Source organism: Erythrolamprus reginae, chromosome 3, assembly GCF_031021105.1.
Source record: "Erythrolamprus reginae isolate rEryReg1 chromosome 3, rEryReg1.hap1, whole genome shotgun sequence".
NCBI lineage: Eukaryota > Metazoa > Chordata > Lepidosauria > Squamata > Dipsadidae > Erythrolamprus > Erythrolamprus reginae.
The window spans coordinates 8,485,218-8,497,620 of NC_091952.1; the positions used below are offsets into that span (position 1 = coordinate 8,485,218).

Below are 12,403 nucleotides of genomic sequence, written 5' to 3' on the forward strand. Positions count from 1 at the left end.
ATTTCATTCTGATGTGGCAATTACGGCATGCTGTGCCTTTCCCGAGGTCGACCCACTGAAGGAGGGCTGCGTGCTTTCAGGTTCCTTAATAAGGCTGTCTTTTCTTTTCTTTTTAAATAAAGTTTATTGGTTAACAAAAGGTAAATGGGGGAAGGGAAAATGGGGTACATAAATTTAAAAAGGGATGGGAATAATTATTACATGATATTGTATTTTGACATACTGTATATATCTTACTTTGTAACAAAAATGCAATGTACACATTTATATCTTATTACTATAAATATTTCATTTTTCTATCTTATCTTATTATTTAAAAGGTAGTAATAAGTGGTGATAAGGATAGTAAGAAAGATATTTATAGAGAGGTAGTTAGGAAGATGAGTTTACGATTTTATATAGGCTGCCTTTTCTATTGGATTGTTTGAGTTGGTAGTTTCTTTTTATTCAGGTTTTTTTTTTCATTTTTCTCCACCATGAAATAAAACAATACATAGTTACAAACACTATAACAATGCTTATAACCAAACATATATAAAACTTTTCTTTTCTTCTTACTCATTCAATGGAGGCTCTTATCTCTCTTTCCTTATCTAAAAAATTCTATAAAATTTATACAACATTGTCAACTCTTAAACCTCTGAATAAAACAACTTTTTCTCCACCTTGCTGTAAGAGATTACATCAATGTGAATATTAACAAAATATCTTTTATCTAAGTTTTAATACTATTCCATGGAATCCAGGAAGTGATCACCTTGGCGTCCTTAGCAACCTGCCGGTATACGTGACGTCAAAGCTCCGCCCCCGGAATCTCTTCGTGGGAGGGATTCCTCAGCTCCTTCAAAGGGAGGTCTTTTCACGTAAAAATAAACATTGTTATTTTTATGAAAAAGGATGCCGCAGCAGCACTGCAAGCAAAGGGCGGTCCTTTCACATAAAAATAAATATGTTTATTTTTACGTGAAAGGACCTCCCTTTGCTTGCAGCGCCGCTGCGGCATCCTTTTTCATAAAAATAAAAATGAATAAAAATAAAAAATCCATAAAAATAAAAAACAATGGGATTCCGAGGGCGGAGCTTTGACGTCACGTAGCATTTGGACTTCGAGTTCGGGTTCAGTTCGGGTTCGGCCGAATTTTACGCGAAGTTCGTCCGAACTTGCCGAACCCGAACACCGTTGGGTTCGCCCATCACTAATCACGTATTCTATAACAGGGGCCTCCAACGTTGGAAACTTTAAGACTTGTGGACTTCAACTCCCCGTAAAGCTAGCTAGGAATTCTGGGAGTCCACAAGTCTTAAAGTTGCCCATGTCTATAAAATAAAGTTATGTGTACAGTATTTAAGATAGAAACAAAAACTAAGTTTTGTGTTATAAGATAAGATATTTCTTATCTTTGCCATCTGGCTTCCAAAATTTAGATCTAATTCTCTTGTTTCAGTTTTTCCAAAAATTAGGTAGTGTCTTGATTGTTGAATTGTATACTGTTTGATTGTTGGTCTAGTATTAAACATTGGTTATATACAGACTTAACAGTGTTCTCTGTTCATCTGGGTGTTGATTGCTTACAAGGAGATGTTCTAGTTTTTTGTTTCCATTTTGGAATTTCTGATTGCCTCTTTTAAATAGCATGAAGATATTGTTTATCTTTAAGTGTCTGTTGATGGTTGATTCGCCAGAGTGCCAAACTTCCCGGAATTCTCACAGTTCCTTGCAGTTTCCCACTTAAGCCTGTCCATGTGTTGTGCAATGAAGAAATTTTCATCATGTCGACTCCTAGTTGGTGTTCATCAATGTGTTCTGTTCGTATTCTGTCTGTCTGTCCTACATAGTGGCTTTTATAATACCTTCTAAGCACGGAAGATGTTGCCTAGTTGGGTAATGAAATGGCTGCAACCAAATAACCAAGTTCAGAGACCACCGAAGAGACCACAGTTGTCATCCTCCCAGAGTCCTTTGGGAGTTGGGCGACATAAAAATTCATCAAAATAAAATAATGTTCCTCCTCTTCCTCATCTCTGCAAATGCCACCTCCTTCCAGCATTGATAACGTTACCTAGTTGGGTAATGAAACATCTGCAAGAAAATAAGACTCCGCAGTTGAACACTTCTCTTCTATTGATAACAACCAACCAGTCAGGAATTTAATTGGGGAAAAATATTACAATGCAGAAATGAAAGTTTGCAACTTTTGCAATATATCTATTATTTACAATTAATCTACCTACCTACCTACCTATCTATCTATCTGTAACGTTGCTTATATCCTAAGATTTTTATTAATATTGCTTCTTCATTGCTTATTTGACCCCTATGACAATCATTAAGTGTTGTACCACATGATTCTTGAAAAAATGTATATTTTATTTTATGTACGCTGAGAGCATATGCACCAAGACAAATTCCTTGTGTGTCCAATCACACTTGGCCAATAAAATTCTATTCTATTCCTATTCTATTCTATTCTATTCTATTCTATTCTATCTATCTATCTATCTATCTATCTATCTATCTATCTATCTATCTATCTATCTATCTATCTATCTACCTACCTACCTACCTACCTATTTATCTATCTATCTATCTATCTATCTATCTATCTATCTATCTATCTATCTATCTATCTATCTATCTATCTATCTATCTATCTATCTATCTATCTATCTATGCTGCCCTTCTCCTGAGACTCAAGATGGCTTACAGCAAGACAAATACAAAATATGTGAGAAATCTAACATTTAAGATTTATTTTATTTTAATTTAATTTAATTTATTAGATTTGTATGCCGTCCCTCTCCGAAGACTCTAAGATACTAAATATACTCTAAGATACTAAGATACTAAAATACTAAGAATACTGAAAGAGCAGTAGATGCTTGGAACAAACTCCCAGCAGCCGTGATTGGTAAATCCACAGTAACTGAATTTAAACATGCCTGGGATAAACATATATCCATCCTAAGATAAAATACAGGAAAATAGTATAAGGGCAGACTAGATGGACCATGAGGTCTTTTTCTGCTGTCAATCTTCTATGTTTCTAAGAAACATCAAATCTAAAATCATGTAAATCATGTAAAAATATAAAAAGAATCATATTCTAAAATCCCAGTTCATTTAAAAACCAATCATCCATGTTGTATATGATTTTACTGAAAGAGTAGTAGATGCTTGGAACAAACTTCCTGCAGACGTGGTTGGTAAATCCACAATAACTGAATTTAAACATGCCTGGGATAAACATATATGCATCCTAAGATAAAATACAGGAAATACAGGAAATACATTATCAACTGATCTACTAAAAGAATCATATTTTTTATCCTTCCCAAACAGGAGACCCAAAACACCGAACGAATTGCTGGCCCTTTTCAGATACCCACGGGACCCCTATACTATCGAGACCGCTCGGGCTGGAGAAATCTTCGAAAGAACCTTGCAACTCATTCAGGACCACGTCCAGCAAGGATTATTTGTGGACATGAATGGAACGGGTATAACATGGAATATTGTCCTTGCTTTTTTTAATCTTAAAAAAGGGGGGACATGATCAAAACATTGAAATACTGCATCTTAAAAGGATTAAATAAGGTTCAGGAGGGAAGTGTCTTTAATAGGAAAGTGAAAACAAGAACAAGGGGGCACAATCCGAGGTCAGTTGGGGGAAAGATCAGAAGCAACGTGAGAAAATATTAATTGACTGAAAGAGTAGTAGATGCTTGGAACAAACTTCCTGCAGACGTGGTTGGTAAATCCACAATAACTGAATTTAAACATGCCTGGGATAAACATATATGCATACTAAGATAAAATACAGGAAATAGTATAAGGGCAGACTAGATGGACCATGAGGTGTTTTTCTGCCATCAATCTTCTATGTTTCTATGTTAGATGTGTTCAGAACCTTGATTATTTATGAAAATAATAAAGGAAGGAAGCAAATAATAATAATAATAATAATAATAATAATAACAACAATAACAATAACAACAACAACAACAACAATAGCAATAACAACAACAACAATAATAACAACAATAACAACAATAATAATAATAGATAAATTTATTTATTATTTATTTATTCAATTTTTATGCCGCCCTTCTCCTTAGACTCAGGGCGGCTTACAACATGTTAGCAATAGCACTTTTTTAACAGAGCCAGCATATTGCCCCCACAATCCGGGTCCTCATTTTACCCACCTAGGAAGGATGGAAGGCTGAGTCAACCTTGAGCCAGTGATGAGATTTGAACCGCTGACCTTCAGATCTACAGTCAGCTTCAGTGGCCTGCAGTACAGCACTCTACCTGCTGCACCACCCCGGCTCAGCAAATGTAGTCCATCCACTTTGATTCTGTTTCTAACTCCAGTCCAACATTTTACCTTGTCTTGCAGGCTATCGCTACAACGACCTCGTTTCCCCGCACTACCTGAACATGATTGCCAACCTATCGGGATGCTCCACCCACCGCCGCACCCCCAACTGCTCCGACATCTGCTTCCATAAGAAGTACAGGACCCACGACGGGTCTTGCAATAACCTCCAGCACCCCATGTGGGGCGCATCCCTCACGGCCTTCCAACGGCTGCTGAAGCCCGCTTACCAAAACGGGTTCAACCTCCCTCGGGGCTTCTCCTTGGCGGACGATTCCAGGGATCTCCCCCTTCCTCTGCCTCGCTTGGTCTCGACCGCCCTGATTGGCACGGAGACCGTCACCCCGGACGACCGCTTCACTCACATGCTTATGCAGTGGGGGCAGTTTCTGGATCACGACCTGGACCAGACGGTGGCGGCGATCAGCATGGCGCGCTTCTCGGACGGGGCGTCCTGCAGTCAAGTGTGCACCAACGACCCCCCTTGCTTCTCCGTCATGATCCCCAAAAATGACCCCCGGGTACGCCGAGGGCGGTGCATGTTCTTTGTGCGTTCCAGCCCCGTCTGTGGCAGCGGGATGACCTCGCTGCTGTTGAACTCCGTCTACCCGCGGGAGCAGATCAACCACCTCACCTCCTTCATCGACGCTTCCAACGTCTACGGCAGCACCGAACAGGAGTCTCTCGAACTGCGGAACCTCAGCAACCAGAACGGGTTTCTGAAGTCGGGCCGGGTGGCTCCGGGTTCAGGGAAACCCCTCCTGCCTTTCGCCACCGGGCCGCCGACGGAGTGCATGCGGGACGAAAGCGAGAGTCCAGTGCCGTGTTTCTTAGCCGGGGATCACCGGGCCAACGAACAACTGGCATTGACTTCCATGCATACCTTGTGGTTCCGTGAGCATAACCGGGTGGCCGCCGAGCTCCGGTCTTTGAACCCTCACTGGGACGGGGACACCATCTACCACGAGGCGCGCAAGGTTGTGGGGGCCCTGATGCAGCACATCACCTACGCGCACTGGCTTCCCAAGATCCTTGGAGAAGTTGGGATGAAGGTCATGGGAGGCTACAAAGGCTACGAGCCCACCACCAACGCTGGCATCCTGAACGTTTTTGCCACCGCGGCTTTCCGCTTCGGCCACACCCTCATCCATCCGCAACTCTACCGGTTGAATGAAACTTTCAAGCCCATCCGTCAAGGCCATGTCCCGCTTCACAAGGCCTTCTTCTCCCCGTTCAGGATCATCCAGGAGGGCGGCATCGATCCCCTTCTGCGGGGCCTTTTCGGGGTGCCTGGGAAAATGCGGGTGCCTTCCGAACTCCTGAATATGGAGCTGACCGAGAAGCTGTTTTCCATGGTGCACTCGGTCTCCCTGGACCTGGCAGCCATCAATATCCAGAGGGGACGCGATCACGGCATCCCTCCTTATAACGACTTCCGGGTCTTCTGCAACCTCACCGCTGCTCAAGAGTTTGATGACCTCAGGAATGAAATTAAAAATCTGGAGATCAGGGAGAAACTCAGGAGGTATGGGAGCCTGGACAATGGATGCTAGAGAAGTCTCCATCTCCTTTCTCCTTCTATCTCCATCTCCCTTCTTTCTCCTTCTCACTCGATGTCTCCATCACCTTCCTTCTTCCTCTTTTCTCCATCTCTCTTCTTTCTCCTCACTGTGTCTCCATCTCCTTTCTTTTCCTCTCCAATCTCATCTCCTCTTTCCCCCTCTGCCTCCATCTCCTCCATCTCCTTCTATCTCCATCTTCCTTCTTTCTCCTTCTCACTCTATGTCTCCATCACCTTCCTTCTTCCTCTTTTCTCCATCTCTCTTCTTTCTCCTTCTTACTCTGTGTCTCCATCTCCTTTATTTTCCCTCTCCAATCTCATCTCCTCTTTCTCCCTCTGCCTCCATCTCCTCCTTCTCCTTTATCTCCATCTTCCTTCTTTCTCCTTCTATCTCCATTTCCCTTCTTCCTCCTTCTCACTCTATGTCTCCATTACCTTCCTTCTTCATCTGTCTTCATCTCCTTTCTTCTCCCTCTCCAATCTCATCTCCTCCTTCTCCTTTATCTCCATCTCCCTTCCTTCTCCTTCTCACTCTGTGTCTTCATCTCCTTTCTTCTCCCTCTCCAATCTCATCTTCTTCTCATTCTCCATCTCCTCCTTCTCCTTCTCCTCTATCTCTATTTCCCTTCGTTCTCCTTTATCACAGTGTTTCCATCTCCTCTCTTCTTCCTCTCCTCACTCTCTCTTCTTTCTCCTTCTCACCCTGTGTGTCTACCTCCTTTCTTCTCCCTCTCCAATTTCCCTCTTCTCCCTCTCCCTTGCTTCTCCTCTATCTCCATTTCCCTTCCTTCTCCTTCTCATTCTGTATCTCAACCTTCTCCCTCTCCAATCTCCTCTCCTCTTCCTCCTTCTGCTTCCATCTCCTCCTCTATCTCCATTTCCCTTCCTTCTCCTTTATCACTCCTCCTCTCTTCCCCCTCTTCTCCCCCTCCCTTCCTTCTCCTTCTCACTATGTCTCCACCTCCTTTCTTCTCCTTCTCCTCTTCCATCTCTATCTCCTCCTCCCTCCTTCTCCATTCAACCTGTTGGGCCAATGCTGCTCCAATGTCACTCTCCCAATCTAATATCATGGGCAAGATATCTGTCCAATATAGTGCTAGGTTTATCCACTTACCACATCTAAAAGCTGAAACCTTCCCTTTGTCTCTTCTTGAAAGCTACAAATTTCACCCCCGTGAAAATCCTTGCTGTTCTTCCACTGTCTGGAATGCACTACCCGACTCTGTGGTTTCTTCCCCAAACCCCCAAATCTTCAACCTTAGATAGAAACATAGAAACATAGAAACATGGTCCATCTAGTCTGCCCTTATAGTATTTCCTGTATTTTATCTTAGGATGGATATATGTTTATCCCAGGCATGTTTAAATTCAGTGACTGTGGATTTATCTACCACGTCTGCTGGAAGTTTGTTCCAAGGATCTACTACTCTTTCAGTGAAATAATATTTTCTCACGTTGCTTTTGATCTTTCCCCCAACTAACTTCAGATTGTGTCCCCTTGTTCTTAAAAAACACTCCCCTCCTGAAGCTTATTTAACCCTTTAACATATTTAAATGTTTCGATCATGTCCCCCCTTTTCCTTCTGTCCTCCAGACTATACAGATTGAGTCCATGAAGTCTTTCCTGGTACGTTTTATGCTTAAGACCTTCCACCATTCTTGTAGCCCGTCTTTGGACCCATTCAATTTTGTCAATATCTTTTGGTAGCTGAGGTCTCCAGAACTGAACACAGTATTCCCTAAATGTGGTCTCACCAGCGCTCTATATAGTGGGATCACAATCTCCCTCTTCCTGCTTGTTATACCTCTAGCTATGCAGCCAAGCATCCAAGCATTGTCTACAGTTGACCTCTCTCCTTTTCTAAGAGTTCTATAAGGGGCGCGCATAAGCGCACCACTGTGCCTACTGTCCCTGTCCTACTGTCCTATTTTCTTCTTTAAATCATTACTTTCTATGTCAGTGTTTCCCAACCTTGGCAACTTGAAAATATATGGACTTCAACTCCCAGAATTCCCCAGCCAGCATTTGCTGGCTGGGGAATTCTGGGAGTTGAAGTCCAAATATCTTCAAGTTGCCAAGGTTGGGAAATACTGTTCTATGTTATGCTTCTACAAACTACAATCCTATACTTGTTCGACAAAATAAATCAATAAAATCTAATTTTATCCTCTGCTCCTGCAGCTTATATGGAATTACAAAGAATATCGACCTATTTCCAGCCTTGATGGTCGAAGATCTTATCCCAGGAACCAGAGTAGGACCGACTCTCATGTGCTTATTGGTGACCCAGTTCAGAAGACTCCGAGATGGAGACAGGTAATGCCCAATTTCTCTTCAGAAACAAGTCTTCTCTGCCAGCTTCTTCAGTCTTACAGCCAGCAGATGAGCTAGAGAGTCGGTCCACATCAACCTTGCCAGAAAGGTCGTGCTAGTTAACAGATTTAGAGGTGGAATGGACTTTGTAGGTTATTTATTTATTTATTTATTTATTTATTTATTTATTTACTTACTTACTTACTTACTTACTTACTTACTTACTTACTTACTTACTTACTTACTTACTCATTCATTTATTTATTTATTTATTTTGTCAAGCAATTATAGGGTGGTAATTTGTACAATAAAATCATATACCAAAATGTCCTACCTGTTAACGACTACTTCACCTTCAACCGCAACAACACACGAGCACGAAATTGATTTAAACTAAATGTCAACCGCTCCAAACTTGACTGCAAAAAATACGACTTCAGCAACAAAGTAATCAACGCCTGGAATGCACTACCAGATTCTGTGGTTTCTACTCCTAATACCAAAACCTTTAACCTTAGACTATCTGCAATTGACCTCTCCCCTTTTCTAAGAGGTCTGTAAGGGGCGTGCATAAGCGCACTACTGTGCCTGCCGTCCCTGTCCTATTGTCTTCTTTTGTTATTTTTTATCATTACTTATGTAATGTTTTATTTGTACAAATTACCACCCTATAATTGTTTGACAAAATAAATAAATAAAATAAAATAAATAAACATCTAATAAACATCTAACATCTAAAACAAAAATAAACAAACAATGAGCCGGGGTGGCGCAGCAGGTAGAGTGCTGTATTGCAGGCCACTGAAGCTGACTTGTAGATCTGAAGGTCAGCGGTTCAAATCTCATCACCGGCTCAAGGTTGACTCAGCCTTCCATCCTTCCGAGGTGGGTAAAATGAGGACCCGGATTGTGGGGGCAATAGCCTAGCTCTGTTAAAAAAAAGTGCTATTGCTAACATGTTGTAAGCCACCCTGAGTCTAAGGAGAAGGGCGGCATAAAAATCGAATAAATAAAATAAAATAAAATAAACATCTAGAGAGAAAAAATGATATTCCTTTAAGAATATAATTGAATCTCCCTGTTTTTGAATTCTCCAGATGTTCCGTATCCTCACCTGTTTTGCTTCTCTCCGTCAGGTTTTGGTATGAAAACCCAGGGGTGTTCACTTCGGCCCAGCTCACGCAAATCAAGCAGGGGTCCCTGGCCCGCATCATCTGTGACAACAGCGACCACATCCAGCATCTCCAGAGGGATGTCTTCCAGGTGGCCTCCTACCCTCAAGGCATGGTGGACTGCAGCGAAATTCCCCAGGTGGATCTGCGCTTGTGGAAAGACTGCTGCGAAGGTGAGGGAATCCCAGCAAGGTGACACTTTGTTGGGATAGGTCAGTGATGGCGAGCACGCAGAGCCTAGCTCAGTTCCAACGTGCATGTGTGTGCTGGCCAGCTGATTTTTGGCTCACATAGAGGCTCTGGGAATTCGTTTTTGGCTTAAAGAGAGCCTCCGGAGGGATGGGGGCAGGAGTGGGCAACAGGCAGGATGGGATGGAACGCAGTTCCATTGGCGGAAATGAAGCTGCGTGCACAGCTTCAACTGATCGGCGGGTGTCACTTCCTGGATTACTGGTCTCGGCTCAGCTCTCCATTTTTCCCTGCTGCTGCATCTGCGCTCCTTGCTTTTTTCCTCTTTCCTCCTTCCTGGCCTCGGACGAGCTTCCCTCTCTCCTGCCGGGCTCCCCTCCAGCCTCGCGCGGTTACTTCCAGCCTAAGGTGCAAGCAGAAGCCCTGGGTGGAAGCGGCGCTGGCAGCATTTATGCTCCTGGCAGCACCCGTTCACCTAGCTACCCAGCCTGAGGTGGGGGGACGACCCAGGAAGGAGAGCGTGGGAAACACAAAGTAAATTGTTACCCCAACAAGCGACACTGGTAAGGTTGTAAGTCGAGGACTTAACAGTTCCCTTGAACAATGATGATCCTTCCGAGGGAAAAAAGGTTTGCCATCACTGGGATAGAAACATAGAAACGTAGAAGTCTGACGGCAGAAAAAGACCTCATGGTCCATCTAGTCTGCCCGTATACTATTTCCTGTATTTTATCTTACAATGGATATATGTTTATCCCAGGCATGTTTAAATTCAGTTCCTGTGGATTTACCAACCATGTCTGCTGGAAGTTTGTTCAAAGGATCTACTACTCTTTCAGTGAAATAATATTTTCTCACGTTGCTTTTGATCTTTCCCCCAACTAACTTCAGATTGTGTCCCCTTGTTCTTGTGTTCACTTTCCTATTAAAAACACTTCCCTCCTGAACCTTATTTAACCCTTTAACTTATTTAAATGTTTCGATCATGTCCCCCCTTTTCCTTCTGTCCTCCAGACTATACAGATTGAGTTCATGAAGTCTTTCCTGATACGTTTTATGCTTAAGACCTTCCACCATTCTTGTAGCCCGTCTTAGGACCCGTTCAATTTTGTCCATATCTTTTTGTAGGTGAGGTCTCCAGAACTGAACACAGTATTCCAAATGTGGTCTCACCAGCGCTCTATATAAGGGGATCACAATCTCCCTCTTCCTGCTTGTTCAAACAATAAAACAATACAATACAAGAGTATAATAAAAGTCAAATATTAACTATAAAACCCCATTAGCAATAACAATAAAACTCCCCAGACTGGACTATATAATCGTATGCGCATACGTACCACACAAACCATGAATTGACAAGAGTGTTTAGCTTGACAAGAGTGTCTTCTAAGTGGGGAAAGTTTTGACCTATCCCAGTGATGATCATCATTGTTCAAGTGAACTGTTAAGTCCTCGACTTACAACCTTACCAGTGTCGCTTGCTGGGGTGACAATTTACTTTGTGTTTCCCACGCTCTCCTTCCCCCCCACCTCAGGCTGGGTAGCTCTCTCTGCGGCAACCCCTCAAATACCTGTAGACTGCTATCATGGCGAGTATTCTGAGCAGAGACAGGTTACAAGCGGTGTGCCACAAGGGTCTGTCCTGGGTCCTATTCTTTTTAATATGTTTGTGAGTGACATAGGGGAAGGTTTGGTAGGGAAGGTTTGCCTATTTGCCGATGACTCTAAAGTGTGCAATAGGGTTGATATTCCTGGAGGGGTCTGTAATATGGTAAATGATTTAGATTTACTAGATAAATGGTCAAAGCAATGGAAACTGCAGTTTAATGTTTCCAAATGTAAAATAATGCACTTGGGGGAAAGGAATCCTCAATCTGAGTATTGCATTGGCAGTTCTGTGTTAGTGAAAACTTCAGAAGAGAAGGATTTAGGGGTAGTGATTTCTGACAGTCTCAAAATGGGTGAGCAGTGTGGTCGGGCGGTAGGAAAAGCAAGTAGGATGCTTGGCTGCATAGCTAGAGGTATAGCAAGCAGGAAGAGGGAGATTGTGATCCCCTTATATAGAGCACTGGTGAGACCACATTTGGAGTACTGTGTTCAGTTCTGGAGACCTCACCTACAAAAAGATATGGACAAAATTGAACGGGTCCAAAGACGGGCTACAAGAATGGTGGAAGGTCTTAAGCATAAATCATATCAGGAAAGACTTCATGAACTCAATCTGTATAGTCTGGAGGACAGAAGGAAAAGGGGGGACATGATTGAAACATTTAAATATGTTAAAGGGTTAAATAAGGTTCAGGAGGGAAGAGTTTTTACTAGGAAAGTGAACACAAGAACAAGGGGACACAATCTGAAGTTAGTCGGGGGAAAGATCAAAAGCAACATGAGAAAATATTATTTTACTGAAAGAGTAGTAGATCCTTGGAACAAACTTCCAGCAGACGTGGTTGGTAAATCCACAGTAACTGAATTTAAACATGCCTGGGATAAACATAGATCCATCCTAAGATAAAATACAGGAAATATTATAAGGGCAGACTAGATGGACCATGAGGTCTTTTTCTGCCGTCAGTCTTCTATGTTTCTATGTTTTATGTTTCTATCATGTCCCCCCTGGCCCTTCTTTTCACCAGGCTATCCATGCCCAGTTCCAGCAATCTCTCTTCAAATGACTTGGTCTCTAGTCCCCTTATCATTTTAGTTGCTCTTTTCTGCACCCTTTCCAGAGTCTCTAAGTCTCTTTTGAAGTGTGGAGACCAGAACTGAATGCAGTACTCCAGGT

The 12,403-nt window shown here is 42.5% G+C and overlaps 1 protein-coding gene across 2 annotated transcripts in view; it reads left to right on the forward strand.

The window, feature by feature from the left end:
• Window positions 1-12,403, forward strand: part of LOC139163587 (peroxidasin homolog) — a 128,936-nt gene that overhangs the window by 98,610 nt on the left and 17,923 nt on the right. For both annotated transcript variants that reach the window (XM_070744446.1, XM_070744445.1), the window contains exons 16-19: window positions 3,341-3,498; window positions 4,401-5,904; window positions 8,123-8,257; window positions 9,391-9,599. In XM_070744446.1, the coding sequence (XP_070600547.1) occupies window positions 3,341-3,498; window positions 4,401-5,904; window positions 8,123-8,257; window positions 9,391-9,599 (2,006 nt within the window). The remainder of the gene's footprint in view (window positions 1-3,340; window positions 3,499-4,400; window positions 5,905-8,122; window positions 8,258-9,390; window positions 9,600-12,403) is intronic.